This window comes from Lampetra fluviatilis, chromosome 56, assembly GCF_964198595.1.
Source record: "Lampetra fluviatilis chromosome 56, kcLamFluv1.1, whole genome shotgun sequence".
NCBI lineage: Eukaryota > Metazoa > Chordata > Hyperoartia > Petromyzontiformes > Petromyzontidae > Lampetra > Lampetra fluviatilis.
In genome coordinates, this window is record NC_136330.1 from 2,516,145 (window position 1) to 2,535,745 (window position 19,601).

Sequence of the window (19,601 nt, forward strand, 5' to 3'; positions counted from 1 at the left end):
GAGAATTATTTTATGATGTTTTATTGTTATTATTTTATTATTTCCATTCTACGTGACTTTACCGAAAGAACCAAGAAGAAGATCCATTACATTTAACCAGGTAAAGCCCACCGAGCTATTTTTCAGAGATGACCTGGCCACACGTCATAGCTCATTGAAGCGGCCGATATCATCACGTGTGAATTTATATTCGAAGCCAAATAATAGAAATGCGTGTTCCTAATTGGTGGAGGGCAAAATCTACGTGACCACCACGGTGGCGAGAGAGAGCACGCGGCATCGTCGGAGGTTGGGATCGAACCCACGACGCTCCTCCGTGCCAGGCGAGGTAGATAACATCTTGTCGCCACCACAGAATGATTTCTCCTTCGTGTTGTTACGTGGGAGCGGCTCGCAGAGTCTTCGAGTGGACAGACCAACATGACGATGTTGACGACGTTTATCACCACGCCGCAAAGCCTTCTCCCGTCGTGACAATCGCCGTCACAGCTGGGAGCTGTGGATGACGCGAGAGGAGCCGGGGCACGCGACGCTGACGGGCGACGACGATGACGACGACGATGGCGGTGGCGGCGACGGCGGCGACGACGACGTGGGGCCTGGCTCCAGTTTGGAGGGCTCGGAGCCGCGCAGGAGCTGGCGCCGCACCACCGTGTGGAGGCCCTTGAGCACGAAGAGCGCGGCGATGGCTGTGAAGTAGCACGCGTAGATGAAGAACTGCGGGGGCCGCGCACGATCAACGGTTAATGGTCGCGGCCAGCGACTTGGCGCACGCTCGCGTATCGTCGTAACGGATGCGACGAGGCGTGTTCGTGCATATTAATGTTTCCTTTCTGACACGTCCCTATTGGACGTCTGTGAACAAGAGCTTCATAGCTCGTCAGATTTCTCCTGGATAAATACAGATTGTGATTGCGATATACGCGCAGCCAAAATAACAGACTCGTTGAAACATTTTTGTCACCTGAATTCTGTCTAAAATACACGGCGTACTAAGAGACTGTACTCTGCAACCCGCGCAGTATATCATCAAAACAAAGACAAAGATCCCCCGTATAGCCCTAACAGACTGTTGGAGCAAGTGCTGTTGGCAAGCAGCACCTATGAAGGCCGGTACGGCACACGAGGGGGTGGCTGGCCAACGCCACGCCCGGCCGCCTTTGTCTCCCCAGTGTCGATGTTTACTACACACCGCACCAGGGACTCAATTGAGGCTGAGTCGACCTAGGGGAGGCCCAGGACGGGTTCAAATATTCGCCACTGTTATTGGTCGTGAGCGGGAGTCCAACTCGGGTCGCCGGGTTCGTAGCTTTGCGCGCTAACTGCTTTACGTAGCCCTACGGGGACAAGCGTTGGGCATGGCAGTGAGGGGGGGGGGTGGGGGGGGTGGGTGGCGGTCGCCCCGGTCCTCGCCTGCGTGACGACGTCGAGGCCCAGGCCGCGCGAGTCCACCACCACCACCGTCAGCACCGTCTGCAGAACCAGCGCCACGAAGGTGTTGGCGCCGAACACCAGCGCGTACCGCTCCATGTCCAGCGTCGCCGCGATCTGGAACCTTGGCGGCATTTGTTAAATGGGATGTAAGCGGGGGGTCCGGGGACCGGCCATTTATTTTATTCTATTTCGCATTTACATAGCGCGATTCCCAGGGCGCTTTAAGATGCAATCCGGCGGCGTTCAGTAAGGAAGGTGATGGAATGGACGGAGGGACAGGGCTCGGAATGGAGGTGATGTTGCAGGGGTAGGTCAGGCAGAATAAGGTGGAACGTGACGGTGAGTGAGGGTTTCTGACGGGTGCAACGTGGATGAGAGGCAGTGGGGTACATGGGGAACAAGGGTTGTTTGTTCGCAGCCGTAACACGCGGGACGCTCTGGTAGGGAGGTCACCGAGTAATGATCTGCATCCACCCGAGCCAGAAAAGCAAATCAAATTGTCAGGTGTGAAGATTCTCAGCCAAATGTAGCAAATAGATACGCGACAACAATCCTCAAGTCATGAAACCAGGAAGTCAGAGTAGACCCGAGTGAATAAGTGGATGAGTGAGTGGACGAGTGAGTGAGTGGGTGAGTGGACGAGTGAGTGAGTGGGTGACTGGGGTATTTAAGTGAGTGAGTGGGTGAGTGAGTAGGTGAGTGAGTGCGGTAATTAAGCGAGTGAGTGGGCGAGTGAGTGAACGAGTAAGTGGGTGGGAGAGTTAGTAGGGTACTTAAGTGGGTGAGTGCATGGACGAGTGGGTAAGTGGGTGAGTAAGTGGGTGAATGGGGTACTTAAGTGAGTGAGTGGGTGAGTGAGTGGGTGAGCGAGTGGACGAGTGAGTGGACGAGCGAGTGAGTGGGTGAGTAAGTGGGTGAGTGGGGAACTTAGTGAGTGGGCGAGTGAGTGGGTGAGTGGGTGAGCGAGTGTGTGGGTGAGTGAGTGGACGAATGAGTGGGTGGGAGAGTTAGTAGGGTACTTAAGCGGGTGAGTGCATGGACGAGTGGGTAAGTGGGTGAGTAAGTGGGTGAATGGGGTACTTAAGTGAGTGAGTGGACGAGCGAGTGAGTGGGTGAGTAAGTGGTTGAGTGGGGTACTTAGTGAGTGGGTGAGCGAGTGTGCGAGCGAGTGGGCGAGCCAGTGGGTGAGTGGGCGAGCGAGTGGGTGAGTGAGTGTGTGGGTGAGCGAGTGGGCGGGTGCACTCCTCGAGCGAATGCGGCCACGGCGGCGTACGTGGCGATGGTGATGAGGAAGGTGTAGGAGCCCTTGAAGACGACGTAGCCCACGTAGCCGACCCACACGCTGTCCAGCGCCGCCATGAGGAAGAGGGCGGCGGCGTCGAGCCCCGAGAAGACCCCCAGCGCCAGCTCCCCCCACAGCGCCCAGTCTAGCGGCATGAAGCCCACGGCGAAGGCCGACACGGCGCCTGCCGAGGACGGAGAGGTCACGGACGGACGCTGGGTTAACCGCGCAGGCTTCTCCGCGCTCGTGCCGCTTGCGCCGACGGGCTCGCGGTGTCGCCCGACATCCGCGGGAGATTTCGCCAAATGTCAAGAATTTGGGTACGGAAACGCGGCGAGGGCCGCGGGACGACGCGGCTGTGCCGCTACACGGCTTCCACCCCCCCCCCCGCCCGGTGCGTTTTCGCGTCGTCGTTGTGGTTTGGCACGATGTCCGACGTTTCGCTCCGTGGCCTTGAAACCAAATCCTTTGGGGAGTCGAATTCGCCCAAAGCTTCCGGAAAGCGTTCCCGGCGCGTGGAGCGAAACGTCGGACGACGTTGTGCCGACGAGCACGCGGTACGACCCGGTAACACGTCGGAGAGGCGCACGGTTTTTAGAAACCAAAGCCAACGTCTCGGCAACGTGGGCCACGACTCGAAAGTTTGAATCCCTTGCGGCTTGCTTAGCTTTTAGCCTTAGCTTAGATTCCCTGTATACTTTGCACTCCGATCTGTTTCTGCAGTGTTTGTCGTTGCAACTTGCTGGCCCGCCCCTACTGTGAAAAAGAGCATAAAAGCTCGTTGGATTCTTCCAGTCTAAATAAAGATTCTGATCGGGATCCATCCGTAAGAGGTGTTTGTGACGCTGCACAATTGTATTTACAGTGGGGAGCGGCGACCCGACTTCGATTCCCTCTCACGGCCAACACCGGTGACGATTATCTGAACTGGTCCTGGGCCTCCCCTAGGTCAACTCAGCCTCAAATGAGTACCTGGTGCGGTGTGTAAACATCGCCACAAGGGAGACAAGGTGACCAGGCGTGGTGCTGGCCACCCACCCCCTCGTGTGCCGTGCCGGCCTTCATTAGGTGCTACTCGCTAACAGCACTTGCCCATCACAGTCTGTTAAGGCTATACGGGGGATCTTTGTCTTTTGTTCACACCACCCCTTCTGAATCCCCTGTGACTGTTTCTCTGTAATGCCACGTCCTTTGCCCGGCCACGGAGTCGCATTCCGCGCGAGGAAAACACAAGTCTCCCTGTGTCCAAGCCGACTTGGCCGCTCTCCGTGCGTTTATTAACTCGTGCGAACAAGACCCGTGGCTGGAATTCTTCTTAATTTTCATTAATTCCGGCAGTATTTTTCCAAATCTCTTCGCGATTATTCCTCGCACACTATAAACATGGTGAACTATTGACCGCTTGAGTCTTCGGCTTCATCACCAGCTGTTGGAAACGCGTTTTTAAAATCATCTCTGTGCTTAAACTAAACTTTTTATTTTATTTTTACCCGGTGAGGCCCACTGAGCCACGTAGCTCTTCTTCATCAGCGACCTGGCCACAAATGACAGCTCAACAAAGTGGCTCATCACGTGCAAATTTACAGCAGACAAATACTCTAAAACGCATATTTCTAAATGTGGAGGGAAAAACCGGAGGACACCGAGAAAAATCCACACGACCACGGGGAGAGAGACACCGCAAACTCCAAATATACAGCAGCATGCGTCAGGGTCGGGATGGAACCCACGACCTCCTGTATACCAGGCGAGGTAGTTAACATCACCTAGTCACCATGATGATGATGAGAGAGAGACACGCAAACTCCAAATATACAGCAGCAGGCGTCAGGGTCGGGATGGAACCCACGACCTCCTGTATACCAGGCGAGGTAGTTAACATCTCCTAGTCACCGTGGCGCCGTGTGTGTGGGTGGCTGTTTGTTTGACCACGAATTGTTCAGATATAGCAAACAATAACACGTCTTGCATTCACAGAGTTCGCCTTTCACAAAAGGTCTCCCAAGTTGCCATGAATAAAAAGTAGATATTGAGAATCAGAATCTTGATTTATCCTGGAGGAATCTGATGAGCCATGAAGCTCTTTGTTCACAGATTTCCAGCCGGGGGTGCGGGATCAGCAAGTTAAACCAAAATGACCAACAAACACGTTGACATTTTGTTGTTGTTGATGTTTGTGCTTTGCGCACCACTGCCGACGACGCAGCGTGAGCCAAATAATTTGTTTACCTCCATAACAGAGGCGGACTTCTCCACAAATCTGGCTGTCGCCTGATGAAGCTGGTTGTAATTACTGGCGAAACGTCGTACTCAGATTGTAAATGTTGTGGCTTGGCTCTCCAACATACCGGTGTGCTGTCCTAGTGACGAATTTGCACGTTCTGTTTACGTGACAACCCTTACTAGTTGGCTGTGTCGGGCTGTGTCGGGTGGTGGCGGGTTTAACGACAAATTTATATATTTACGTGATCTAACCCAAAAAAAACTCTATTATGGATGATACTGGTCGCGAAAGCCTACTACGTGTTAAACAAGCCTACGTGTTAATTTGTTTACAATTAAGAGGCGTGGGGATGTTCGGACAACAAGCTTTCTCCGTCCGTCTTTCCGCATGTCTCCGCCTCGCTTACCGCCACGTTGCCGCCGCCCCCCCCCGAGAAAAGTGAAGCAATTCAATGAAAATTAATAGACGTAGATATGGCACGGAAGTCGACATTTCACGAGTGTGAACATCGTCGCAAGTTTGTCAACCTAGATTTGAAGATTTCGTGACTGCAGCGATCCATACTCTTTGGTTCTTTCGGTAAAGTCACGTAGGTAGAAAATAAATTAAATTAAATCACTACGTTTCAATCGCAACACAAGCGACCGTCATCAGGCGGAACGATACAACAGGACAACTGCTGATTTAGGAGAAAGATCTGCTAACAACAAGAGCTTATAGAGGGTTTTTGGTGGGCTCAACCCCAGGGGTAAGTGGGCAGAGCGTGAGAAAATTAGCATGTCAATGGTACAGGATGCTGCAGCGTTGGCTGCCGAGCTGTGAGACGAGGGGAGGCGAGGAGGGAGGGAGGGGGGAGTTGGGCACAGGTAATAGATGGAAGGTAGAGAGAAGCTGGGTTCGTGACAGAGGTCGCAATCGGGTACCCGATACCCGTACCCTACCCGATACCCGGCTACCCGTACCCGGCCGGGTACGGGTACGGGTTCCGTTTGTGACCCTGGTGCGGCCGAGTACGGGTAGGCCGTGAGTCACTGGTGAGTCACCGTTTGTCACTCATTTCCCAACGTCTTGTCTCTTCTCACAATTCAAGTTCCTAGAATCAACCGACCCGCGCCTGCAACATGGCTTCATCCCAGAGGTCGCAATCGGGTACCCGTACCCTACCCGATACCCAGCCGGGTACGGGTAGCCGGGTATCGGGTAGGGTACGGGTACCCGTTTGCGACCCTGGTGCGGCCGGGTACGGGTACGGGTAAGGAATCAAAACCCGTTTGCGACCTCTGGTTCGTGATGCTAATGTGAGAAAATTTAGCATCTCAATTTTACCGAAAGAACCAAAGAGTAGGTTTGTCAACGTCAAACGTAAGATTGGATATTGAAGTCGTTCGCCTCGGCTGGGAATCGAACTCGGGTCACCGGGGTTCACAAACCACCCCTGCCACCGTTTCAATCTCACCCGTGACCTTCTGTCAAAAGCCACCTCTTAATTAGATGTAGGTGCTATCGGTGTGGTTACGTTAATATTTAACTCAGACGTGGTATTTTGTGGAACGTCAATCTCCTGTTACGATCTTTAAAAGTGTAAAAGATTAAGTTTTACGATGCAAAGGAAAGTCCGTTGCGAAGGGGATGCGTTGTGTTTTTGTGCTGCCACAGGCGTTTGTCTCTCTCTGTGTGCACAGGGGAAGAGGTGACGAGACGTGACGAGGTGAGACCATCGAGATGAAGGCGAGCGGTGTGCGACGCGAACCCCAAAATAATACTCTTAGGTTTTTTCCGGTAAAGTCACGTAGGTAAAAAAATAAATGATAAAAATTATAGAAAAAATAATAGAAATAAAATAATATTTCATTTACATTTTTTTATTATAAAATTTTTTTTTATTTATATATTTTTTTATTATAAAATATTTTATTTCTATAATTTTTTCTATTATTTAAAAAATTGAAATTTAATAATATTTTATTTATATATTTTTTCTTTTAAAAAATATTTTTTTTCTATTATGTATTATTATTTTTATTATTATTTATTTTTTACCTACGTGACTTTACCGAAAAAATTTAAGAGTATGAATTCTTGCAGTCACGAAAGCTTCAAACCCCCAAACTAATGTACGGTGCTCGCCCATACAAGCGCTATCCAGGCTTAGAAAGCCCGCTTAGCTTCCGGAGGGTCATGCTAAGTTTTCGCAGTGGGCAGGGCAATACTTGCTTTGCAATTCCATTCATGATAGCCAGGTCGCTTCTGGAAAAGAGCTGTATAGCTCAGTGGGCTTTACCTGGTAAAATAAAAATAGTTGAATTATGCAATTTGCAGTGTCATTTAACAAAAAAAGCTAATTTGGACTAAGATGCTGGCTTTTCCCTCCCCATTTAGAATCAACATCACACGTTTAGAGTCTTTGGCTGCTATAAATTTCCACAAGATGATAAGCCACTTAGTTAAGCTTTAATTTGTGGCAGCCAGTTCGCTTCTAAAAAAGAACTGCATAGCTCAGAGGGGCCTTACCTGGTAAAATAATAAAAATTGTCAGTTTTAGTTTCTTCGAAAGATGTCACGGGATCTTTAAACGTCCGCTGTGAAGCACACGGCCGCGGGGTAGCGTTTTATGGTTCATGCGCACCGCAGTATTGACCGGGGTGGCCGTCTGCCTTCGAACCGCGAGCCTCTCTGCGACAGGCGGCGAACGCGCTGACGCTGGGCCGTGGCGTCGCCACACCGCTCGCCGTTGTTCTTCGTGGACACGAGACAGTGGGCGTAGCGGCAGTCAAACTGGCTCCAAAACCTCCTTGAGCCAGGAATTCTCGTCGTCATGGACTTTGCACGACTCTGCGGCATTTTTTTTTCTCCGCACGGATTCTCCCGTCTCGTGAAATCGCGCCGGCCGCTCGAACCGGAGGGAAGAGAATGGGAAAATAAAAAGATGAAGAGATAGCTCCACTAGCTTGGGTACTTTTGACCCTCTGACCTATTGACCCACACGGGTGACCTTACCCACGAGGGTTGAGACCGCCTCGACGCCTCCGTTGTACACGGCCGTGCTGTTTGACGGCTCCATCTCTGCCCAAAGCACCTGCAGCAAAGATGTTCTCAGGATCAGAATAATTTATTTAAAGAGGAGGAATCCGATGAGCTGTGAAGCCCTTTTTTCACAGAAGGTGTAGTAGTATGGGGCGGGGTCTGAAAAGCTACAACAGCAAACAATACAAACAAGGATAAGAGTTCATGATACGTTTTTTTTTTGGGTTAGATCGCAAAAAATATAAATGTGTCGGTAAACCTGCCACCAACCGACACAGCGAGGGTGGTGGCGGGTTTAAAGACACATTTATACCTTCGCGATCTAACCCAAATAAACCTGTATTATGGATGATATTGGTGGCGAAAGCCTACGTGTTAAAAAGGACAGGAGTGCAAAATAGAGAAAAAGGTAGGAACGTCAATAAATACGAATAAATGTGTCAAGTCAATCCGATTTATCAAGGTTGGGCAGGGCAGCAAAACGACAACACAACATTCTAGATTTGAAGCTTTCGTGACTGCAAGGATTCAGCCTTTGCCGTTGCAGCACCAATGTTTTGGAACAACTTCGTTTCCGCCCTTAACACCGTGAATCTTCCTTCGAAAGATAGAAGCAGAAAAATGCGTGCTGGTGGACACAGCAGTCGCATTCGCAAACGGGATTTGATCCTTACCTGTGTAGTATCGAAAGCGCAATGTTCGCGCGTCGTTTTATTGAGGGAGTGCCGCTGTGTGGCGTTATCTTGGTGCGGTCCGGGACTGTTATGTTGTCATACTCTTAGTTTTTTCGGTAAAGTCACGTAGATAAAAAATGAAATTAAAATTAATAAAAACGTCGTGATTTTTATTATTTTATTTTTATTAATTTTAATTTCATTTTTTACCTACGTGACTTTACCGAAAAAACTAAGAGTATGACAGCACAACAGTCCCGGACCGCACCAAGATAACGCCACACAGCGGCACTCCCTCAATAAAACGACGCGCGAACATGGCGCTATCGATACTACACAGGCAAGGATCAAATCCCGTTTGCGAATGCGACTGCTGTGTCCACCAGCACGCATTTTTCTGCTTCTGTCTTTCGAAGTGTAATAAAGGTCGTTGAAGCGACTTCTGGAATCCGGTCTTTATTTGTCTTTCATTACAACACTCCTTCACGCTGCTGACAGACAGCGTGAGAGGGATAGAAAGAGAGAGACGCGCGCAGCCACGTGGCAGCCTGGACCACGTGGCAGCCTGGACCACGTGGCAGCCTGGACCACGTGGCAGCCTGGACCCCCGCTCTCGCGTGGCCCCCTTCCCTTTGTTCATTCCAGTTCTGACCACCTGTTGTTCGTCTCCACCCCTTTTAATACCCGGGTCACGTGGTACCTTTCCACCAATCCTGGTTAGCCTCTATGGAATCTTCCAGACTCCACCGTAGGCTCCCGGGACCACGCCCCTGACTCGTCTCCCCATTGGCTGTGGCTAAAGCTAGCAGAACCAATCCTCTACTTACAGCTGTCACCTTTCCATTACGTCAGGGCCACGCACCTAGGCTTCCCCCCATTGGCTATGGACCAGGACCGGCAGAGCCAATCATCGTGACGAGTTGTGATCCGTCAGCGACCCGGATATAAGCTCACATTACCGAAGGAAGATTCACGGTGTTAAGGGCGGAAACGAGGTTGTTCCAAAACATTGGTGCTGCAACTGCAAAGGCTTCGTCCCCGATAAATTGTATTTATTTGGTGGTCACAGCCGGGTCACCGAATAGCAGCAACAAATGAAATAAAAACCCATCACGTTAAATTTGCAAGGTATCTTCTCGCACGGTGCACGGGAAACTGTGCTCGTGGCGTGGATAAGAGGACGCTTAGAAAGTGGATCTCATAAGTAGTTCTGCAACATTCGCTTTTGTGGGCCGTTCTCCAAGACACGGGGTAAGACTGATGCCCCGCAAGAGTTCTGCACGGACACTTCGTGACGCCGCTAGCCGGATTAGAACACAACCGAGCAAAGGACAAATTAAACGGTACCTTGTGCACCGCGATCACCAAATCACGCGGACCGTGCCCCATCTCGTCAGATCAACGCAAGCCAAGTTAGCCTCGAGAGGCTGGATAGCGCTTGGATGAGTGGCCACCACGTGGGAGACAGTCGCGCGGCTGGCTGCGCCACATTGCTGGGTACAGCGCGTCGTCCGGCAGTGAAAGCCCCCCCCCTCCCCGCAGTACGTCTCGGTATCAACGCCAGGCATACCGCTCCACCGTTCGTTCGCTCCTCTCCCCGCCGCCGCGAGCCCCTCTCGTCACACCTGGACGTAGTTGATGACCTGGTTGTAGCCGCAGGTGGCGAGGGCCCACCAGATGGACCAGACGAGGAGCGAGCGGTCCGTGTAGCACTTCGCAAAGTCCTTGAGTAGGCGGGTGATCACGCCGGCGAAGGACGCGTCAATCCCGCTGGGAAGAGGCGGCGACGACGACGACGACGACGACGAACCGGCCAAGTCGACGACGTCGCAAGAGTCGCTTCCCGCTTTCGCATCGTGGGTCGTCCCCTCGAAGAGAGCTTCCCCGTAGCGTGGGCGCTGGCGCTCGTCCACCAGCACCTGCTCTTCCGAAGCGACCTTTGCACATCACAGGCAAGTCGTGAGCTCCATTTGGTATCCCCCCCGCCACTCCCATAGCGCGAGGCTACCGTTACCGAGACCCGGCGATTCACGGACAGTTGCGGTCGGTAGTTTGACGGGCAGGGGGTGGTTTTTGCTGCGTGGAAATCGGCCGATGGGGTAATTTGGGGAGTCGATTTTTTTTTATTGCGCAAATTCGCACGGCCCACTCGCATTTTCGAAATGGCGTCACGGGACCTCGCGAAGCGGTACGGGGGCACATTTAAGGCGAACGCAACCGCAGCATTAACTGGAGACGGCCGCTGGGCTCGAACCGTGAAATCTCCCCACGACAAAACGGCAAACGCGCTAAAAACTTAAACCGGGGGAGGAGGCGGGGGTCGCTTTCGCGGGCCGCTGCAACGATCCGCATTTAAAACCGAAACCGCTCTTGACGCGCCGCTGACCTTCTGCGAGTCCGCCACCTTGCCGCCGCCCAGCGGCCGGTACGGCGCGTTGCTGGCGGCCGTCTCCGCGACGCTAGCGCGGAGCTCCGCTGCCGCGACGGACGGGACGCCGGGGGAGGCCGCCTCGCCGTCGTCACCGTCGCCGGTCAGGCCGGCGTCCCCGTCCGCCTTGGACGGCGTCGGCGCCAGCGCCGCCCTCTTGTGGAAGAACATGCTGCGCTCGGGCGAAGGCAGCAGGAAGGAGGCGACGAAGGCGAGCGACACGGACGCCAGCGAGATGATGTTGAGGCTGCGGTACGAGGTGCCGGCCACGGACACGAGCAGCTGGCCCAGCACGGAGGCCAGCGTGTAGCCCGCGAGAGTCGCGCTCCTGCACGTGCCAGATGACGGAGGCACCGGGTGATCGCGGGCCCACGCAAAAGGCAAAGATTCCCCTCCGCGTAGCCTTTCAACAGACTGTTGGGGCAAGTGCTGTTAGCAAGCATCTCGTGCAGTGTTCTCCACTAATCTTCAGAGGGGGGCCACTCTCGCCGATAAGACATCATCAGTGTGAGGGCCGCCACACATCGGAAACCATTGGGGGTTTGACAGCAGCACGATGATGATGATGATGGGGGGTGTTTTTACTCTTTGTGTATTGTCGAGGTACTGCACGTCAGGGGCCTCACTAAAGGCCACCAGGGGCCATCAGGGGCCGCCAGTGGCCCGCGGGCCTTGCAATAAAAATACCGATCCAGGGGGTGGGTGGGTAACAGCACGCCGGGCTGCCTTTGTCTCCGCAGCGCAGATGTTTACGCACCACACCAGGTTCTCATTTAAGGCTGAGTCGACCTAGGGGAGGCCCATGACCGGTTCAACTATTCTACGAAATGTATTTTTTTAAACGTGGGTTATGAGCAGTAGGGTCTCAGTACACGGGAAACCAAACAGCTGGATGTGATGTTCCACCCCGCCAAGGTCAAAACTTGTGCGCCCCAAATTCAGAATCGTCTGCCCGGTGATGCGCGCGCGAGACACGGAGCTGACGATGAGCTTCACAACATCGCCGTTCCACGTAGACGCCAACTCCCTCGCCCTTGACACGGACGTGCCCACGGTGTTATTGACAAGCGCGTTCAGATTAGTTTGCGTAATTTTATGTTCGTGCACTGCTGCCAACGCAAGCAGCACCAGCATCACGCAATAATTAATTTTATTTGCTTTCAACTACTTTTTATTTATTCTTCACGCTCTTATCGGCAACGCTAACGTGAAAGCGGTTTAACCGACCCTAATCACCAGTGCTGCTGTTGCTGCTGCCACCTTCACGCACCTCCGATGAGTACGGTTGGCTCCATATGGTGCGAAAGAAGTTCAAACTACATACATACATAGACTCATACAGAGACCCATAGACTCGCACAGAGACCCATAGACTCACACAGAGAACCATAGACTCACACAGAGACCCATAGACTCACACAGAGACCCATAGACTCACACAGAGACCCATAGACTCAGACAGACCCACAGACTCACACAGACTCAGAGACTCACACAGAGAACCATAGACTCACACAAAGACCCATAGTTTGTCGTCCTTCCCACGCACCTCCGTTTAGCGCGGTCGACTACGTACGGTGCGAATCAAGTTCGACACACAGTACGGACATACCTGCAATATCCGGTGACCCGCTGGTAGTGCTTAGCGGCCACCACGCTGTAGATGTAGGAGTAGTAGGCGACCTCCGTGGCCGTGACGACGCCGTAGCAGAACTCCATGGCCTGCATGGCGGGCACGCCGCGCGCCCACAGCAGCAGGCACCACGTCGCCACGAGCGCCGCGCCTTGCAGCACGATCACCGCCTTGTAGCGCAGGAAGTCCGTCAGCAGGAACACGGGCAGCAGCAGCGCCAGGTAGGAGTACGTCCACACTGGCAGCACCTTGTTGGTCACCTGCCGGGGACAGGGTAGGATCAAAGCAGAATGTCAAGATTTTGTGTTCGTCCCCTCCATGTCCGTTGACCATATCGCGGACAAAGTAGCAGAGCGAATCTTGAGTTAAAGCTTTCGTGACTGCAGGGATTCTTATGCTTGGGTCTTTTGGTGAAGTCACGAAGATAGAGCACCATTAGACCTCCTTTGCCAGTACCAAAATATAATAATAGGGTTTTTCCTCTTTTTTCTGGCAACAAAACTGAAACCTTTTTACAAGGATTCATGCAACTGCATTAACCACAATACTTGTAGTCAAAATGCAAACAAAAAACACACTATGATAATATATGCATTGTCCTTGAAACTGATTGGTCCACACCAAGGGACGGCTTTCTTTTGAGCCTCGACCCAATTGGTGCTCGACCAGAGGACGCCAAAAGTCGAGGCTCAAAAGAAAGTCGTCCCTTGGTGTGGACCAATCAGTTTCAAGGACAATGCATATATTATCATAGTGTTTTTTTATTTGCATTTTGACTGCAAGTATTGTGGTTAATGCAGACATGAATCCTTGTAAAAAGGTTTCAATTTTGTTGCCAGAAAAAAGGGGAAAACCCGTATTGTTATCACGTAGATAGGTTCGAAGAAAATAACAAGACGACCGCTTGTGTTGCGATCGAAACGTCGTAGTTTTTTGTTATTTCCTTTGAACCTATCTACGTGACTTTACCGAAAGACCCAAAGAGTATAAAGTAGCGGAGCGTTGCAGCATTGGCTACACGTGCAATTTCTTAACTTGCAGCAGTCTAAGCCAAGGGGGTAATGGGTGCATTCAGTAATTAACGTAATCTCCACACTCTTGCTTCATGGTCTGGCATCGTCATGAGGCTGAAGTTCAATTTAAATTAGTGAGCTATAGTAAATCTGAACACTTGTTATCACGCACTCTTATGAATCTAGACCATCATGTTCTGCGCACTGATCGCTCTTCGGAACAAACACCGTTTTTTTTTTAAAGTCTGTTGCAGATCCGGCTCAGCCTCAAGCATGGATCCAGAACATCAGCCGGTAACTTATTCCGGGTCGTCGGAGAGTCCGGTGAAACTGCGCTGGCCGTATCGCTGCACAAGATTTGTTCACGGGAGCGGTAGCACCACCACCAGCACCACCAGGAGCACCACCACCAAAGCACCAGCACTACCACCACCAGCAGCACCACCACCACAAGCACCACCACCAGCACTACCGCGACCACCAGCAGCACCACCAGCAGCATCACCAGGAGCAGCATCACCAGGAGCACCACCACCACAAGCACCACCACCAGCACTACCACCACCACCAGCACCACCACCACCAGCACCACCAGCACTACCACCACCAGCACCACCACCAGCACCACCAGCACTACCACCACCAGCACCACCAGCACCACCAGCAGCACCACCACCACAAGCACCACCACCACCACCAGCACCACCACCACCAGCAGCAGCAGCAGCAGGAGCAGCAGGATCGCCGTGGACCACGGATCGTAGACGGCTTCAATTGGGGTCCGTTGAGGCCGGAACTGCTCGGCGAGATAGGATGGAGCGGATTGTCGCGGACCGGAGTTCATTCATTTTTAGAGGAGGGGGAGGGGGGTGGCCCACTTTCCCCGACGAGACATCATCAGTGCGAGGGCCGCCGCCACACATCTGAAACCATATCCGGGTTTATCTTCTTGGTTCTTTCGGTAAAGTCACGTGACTTTACCGAAAGAACCAAGAAGATGAATCCCTGCAGTCACGAAAGCTTTAAAATATTGGGGGTTTGTGGCAGCACGATGGTGGGGGACCTTTACACATTTGTGTATTGTCGGGGGCCGCACGTCAGGAGTCGCGCTTAGCATCACCAGGGGCCGCCAGTGGCCCGCGGGCCTTGCAATGAAGAACACTGATGTAGACTCTTGGAGGCGCAGTTTGCAAACAACCCTTGGTGTGATCAGTAGCCAATGTGACGCGTCTCGTATCGAGGTCCTGATCGAATTTAATTTCCACGACTAAACTGCCAGGCGCGCCGCAGCATTGAAGACTGAATGCAGCGGACGCAGATGAATACCTATATATATTCTTGGTTCTTTCGGTAAAGTCACGTAGAAGGGAAATAATAAAATAATATAAATACAAAACTAAAAAAATTCTCACGACGTTTCGACTTTACCGAAAGAACCAATAATATGAATCCCTGCAGTCACGAAAGCTTTAAATCAAGATGAATACCTGTCGACCCATACGCTTTCCCCGTATTCCTGAGTTTTCACGTCCATAAGGCGTACAGCAGTTTCAATACAGCCAATTTTGTTTGTCTATTTCTTTGCGTTCCTCCCTTGTGATGGGACTTTGTAGGATGAACGTTGAGATTTATAAGCGGCATGGGGTGACCACTAAGGTCTGAATCGGTCTGTAATAAGGCAGGGCACTGATAAGGGTTTGACAGGTATGCAGATGCAGAGCGCTGGCACAGCTGAAGATTCTGTTGCAGAAGTCCCAACGACAGATGACGAATCCGTGGGCGAACGTCCTAGCGTGTCTCGACAGTCAGTGAGCGATGCGTACGCGTCTCCTGTAGGCACAGGCGCAGTTGTGCGGTGGTGCGCATGGATTATCATCATCATCATCATCGGCCACGGTCCATCCACTTGCCAGATGAACGCCTCTCCCCAAGCTGCCGGCATTTCTCACGATCCTGCTACGTGACAATGAAACGAGCCGATGTCAGAAATCGTCGTCGCTCCCATCTCCTCCGTGGCCGCGATCCACCTCCGTTCATTATTCTTGGCCATCAGCAATCGTCGCTTCGCGCCACATACAGTTGCCACGGAACGACTGCCGAGGTGTCTGTGCGCTATTGCGTAGCGGTAAACTATTATACGCAGGTCCCATTCTTCGAATTCGTTGCAGAATATTCACGTTTTTTTACAGATTAGCAGAGCTGATAGACACGTCACGTACAATGCGTAGCATGCCGCGCATGATCTGTGCTCGTGCACGGAACTCGGCGCATTCGGCAATAACACGGTGTGGCCTTAAAATGAGAAAAATATGAAGCGGGCGACGTTTCGGGCAATAGCCCTTTGTCATATTGAAGGCGAGTGCTGTGGGTTTTTGTTTCCTTCTGTGTCGGCATGCCAAAAAATGAAATGTTCAACACCTGGGGCATGCATGACCACACGCGGAGCTGGCGAGAAATTCGGCCCCCACGTGGCTAGAGATATCTTCACACACGCCAAGAACAAATACTTGCAGTGTTTTGCTGTTCGCCTCCTCAATGTATTGGTTGGACAGACGCTTTCATTGATTTGGCCAGATTTCCAACAGGGCAAAAGTTCCTGTGAGCAACAAACGGTAGTTTTGTTCACTGCGGATCAACGTTGGGAGAGTTGATCGTCTGTCTGCCCTCCTCCGGCACCACGAATCGCGACTTCGCAGGCTCGAGACAAAAAAGACGAGGAAGAGCAAAATTCGTAAGAAAAAAAAAAAATTCTAGATTTGAAGCTTTCGTGACTGCAAGGATTCATATTCTTAGGTTTTTTTTTGGGGTTTTTTCGGTAAAGTCACGTAGGTAAAACATTAAAATTAATGAAAGTAAAATAAAATAAAAATCACGACGTCTCGGAGGCAACACAAGTCTCCGTCATCAGGTGGGACCGTCACAGCCAGATTTGCTACCTACGTGACTTTACCGAAAAAACCTAAGAATATAAAAAAAACAAGCTTAGTTGGTTCTAGATTTGAATATTTCGTGACTGCAAGGATTCATATTCTTAGGTTTTTTCGGTAAAGTCACGTAGGTAAAAACATTAAAAAAGTAAAATAAAATAAAAAGATTTAACTACACTTATTTGCCAATCTTATTTGACAGACAACTATTACAGGTGTACCATGTTTAATGGTTGTCTCCCTGTCACAGGTTGATTCACAAACCGTACCTCTCCATAACAAAGGCTCACCCTCTTAAGCCTCACCTTACCATATTAATAAAAAAGTATGCGGCCCTTGCCCCACCACCTTCTCCAACCATTATATAAACGGAGTGGTAGCTCCTGCAATCTCTCATTTACTTGATACAGCTGTCGTGGCTGTGACGGTTCCACCTGAAGACGGAAGCTTGTGTTGCCTCCGAAACGTCGTGATTTGTATTTTATTTTAGTTTTTTAATGTTTTTACCTACGTGACTTTACCGAAAAAACCTAAGAATATGAATAAGCTTAGTTGGCAATATTTTTGTTGCTAAAACACTAAACTTAATAATAGTTAGAAGTATTATTAATCCATTACGCGGGCTTTAGATTTGACTCGCGCAATATTTAAAAAAAGTTTTAGTCATTCTGCCAATTTGGATTTTCAGAATTAAAATTGACAAAAGCGGTATTTGTTGACGCATGGAAACTCTGGAGGAGCTCTCTCGACCTTTATGGGGTCATCACTGCACCTTGTAAAGGTAAAACGAAGTTAGACCGCGTGTGCTGTGTAAGTACAAACAACGAGTTAATCATCGATTATATTATACGGCTGCTGCTTCCAACATTAGCCGGCCGATCAGGCGAAACCGTTCCAAAGGCTGCATCATTCCGGCGATAGTCAAACATATCATCATCATCATCATGTTAGTAGGTTAATACGGAGGCTTTCGCGACCAATGTCATCCATCGTGTTGTGGAAACAATAGCGTTAGGGAGTGCGTACATGACCCCATGCAGATTCTTCGAGATTAGAGTGGTAAGTAGGGTAACTTTTTTGAAAGTAGGATATTTATTGGTGTCTATTTGTATGCTTGTTTATATACCGATTTCATATAGTAAACACATTTAAACACTAAAACTGTATGTTCCAGAGGTGTGGACTCGAGTCATGTGACTTGGACTCGAGTCAGACTCGAGTCATGAATTTGATGACTTGCGACTCGACTTGGACTTGCATAACAATGACTTTGTCCCACCTCTGGTATGTTCACAACACCTGAAAACAATGTCATGCAATAACGTGCGAAAATTCAAATAAATAAAAAACTGATGTAGTGATTATCCCCGCGTTTAAAATCCGGCGCCCCATTTCCCTCGATTATAATTGAATCAATGATCGATTGTACGAATACAGTTGCACATCAGGTGGCAAGCAGGCACGGGGTCATGAACGGCTCAACAGAACCTCACGTCGTAACATAATCCATAGGCCATGATTACACTATGTTTGTATGGGGTAAGTTTCAACAATCGTTAACACGTTCTGCTTATTCTTTCTTTCTTGCTGTGGGTTTCACACCTGATGATTGCTTGTGTTGCAATCGAAACGTCGTGAGAATGTTTTTGTTTTTATTTTATTATTTCCCTTCTACGTGACTTTACCGAAGGAACCAAGACTATGAATCCCTGCAAGTCACGAAAGCTTTAAATCGAAACGTCATGCGTACCTGAGCTTATATGCTGGAACATCTTTTGGCAGTGTTATCGTAATTTGAAGCTTTCGTGACTGCATGGATCAATACTCGTTGGTTCTTTCGGTAAGTCACGTAGGTAGAAAACTCAAACTAAGTAAAGCACTGTGATTTATTTTCTTTTATTTTTCTACCTACTTGACTTACCGAAAGAACCAAAGAGTAATATGTTATCGTAATAAACACCCCCTCGCCAGAGCGAATACTGCTGGAAATACTTGCACTGCAGCTGGTAACAGCAAAGTTTCGTCTTGTCCGTGCTGCGAACAACTCACATCCTCAGTAGACAGCTGCACATCGGGTCCAACCAGGTAGGGTGTGAGGAACGGCTCAGACGGCCGCATGTTGTACAAGAAGCCGTAGACGCACAGCACAATTGTGGGGAACTTCCAAGATGTTCTGAACTGAGTCCAACGCATCTTCCCTGGATCGGCGGCGGGTGGCGGGGAAACGAAAACTTCTCAGATTTCAACAACAAAACCCCCTCTCTGCGGTGTTGCTGCCGCACTAAACGATGCGCTGTAGTTGTACGCAGTAAGCACCCAGCGTGTGGAGGAGGAGGAGCGGTAAACCCCATGAGCACAGTATATTACACAAGGCGGTCACATGGCACGCCGCGAATTGACCTTGGGGGGGAGGAGGAGGGAGGTGACGAGTGGACGCGACGTTTACCGCCTGGATTATCTCAGACCTCCTTGCCACGACTCGTGCACAGAAGAAACGAGGCCCATTTGGGGGGGTGGGGGGGGGGTCACGGTCCCACAAGTGCGCGCTTAAGGGATCGAGTCCTGTAGGGTCACAGCAAAAGTCTGTGAGCTCTTAAGGTTGCCGGTCAGAACCTTTATACTTCTTGAACGCCACGGAGACGCTATTCGCGTCGTCCATACGAGTTAATAAGATAAGGTTATTATTTATAGTATTTGTAATTATTATTAATTATCGACGACATTAACCGTTAAACGAGCCCGTCACATCCACCCGTCCCCACGTTGATTTCACTTCCTGCATGTGCAGCCCCTGCGCGCGATGCGATTGGCCACGCCGAGGGAGGTGGGGCCGGCTCTGTCCAATCAGCGCGCGGCTGCTGATTCTGGAGTTTTATTGGCGCTGGAAATCCGTCTTCCGTCACCGGAAGAGGATTCGGTAATTGGACTGAATCAGCGAGTTGGAGTTACCACCACGACACCG

The 19,601-nt window shown here is 50.6% G+C and overlaps 1 protein-coding gene across 1 annotated transcript; it reads right to left on the reverse strand.

Annotated features, from left to right (window-relative positions):
- Positions 1-389: 389 nt before the first annotated feature.
- Positions 390-19,136, reverse strand: LOC144950076 (thiamine transporter 2-like). The gene is made up of 8 exons (XM_078880084.1): positions 18,689-19,136; positions 12,679-12,959; positions 11,025-11,394; positions 10,264-10,575; positions 7,938-8,016; positions 2,708-2,900; positions 1,414-1,555; positions 390-717 (listed from the first exon to the last, which is right to left on the reverse strand). Exons 1-8 carry the CDS (start codon positions 18,830-18,832, stop codon positions 484-486), a joined length of 1,755 nt encoding a protein of 584 aa, XP_078736210.1. The 5' UTR covers positions 18,833-19,136; the 3' UTR covers positions 390-483.
- Positions 19,137-19,601: the final 465 nt, after the last annotated feature.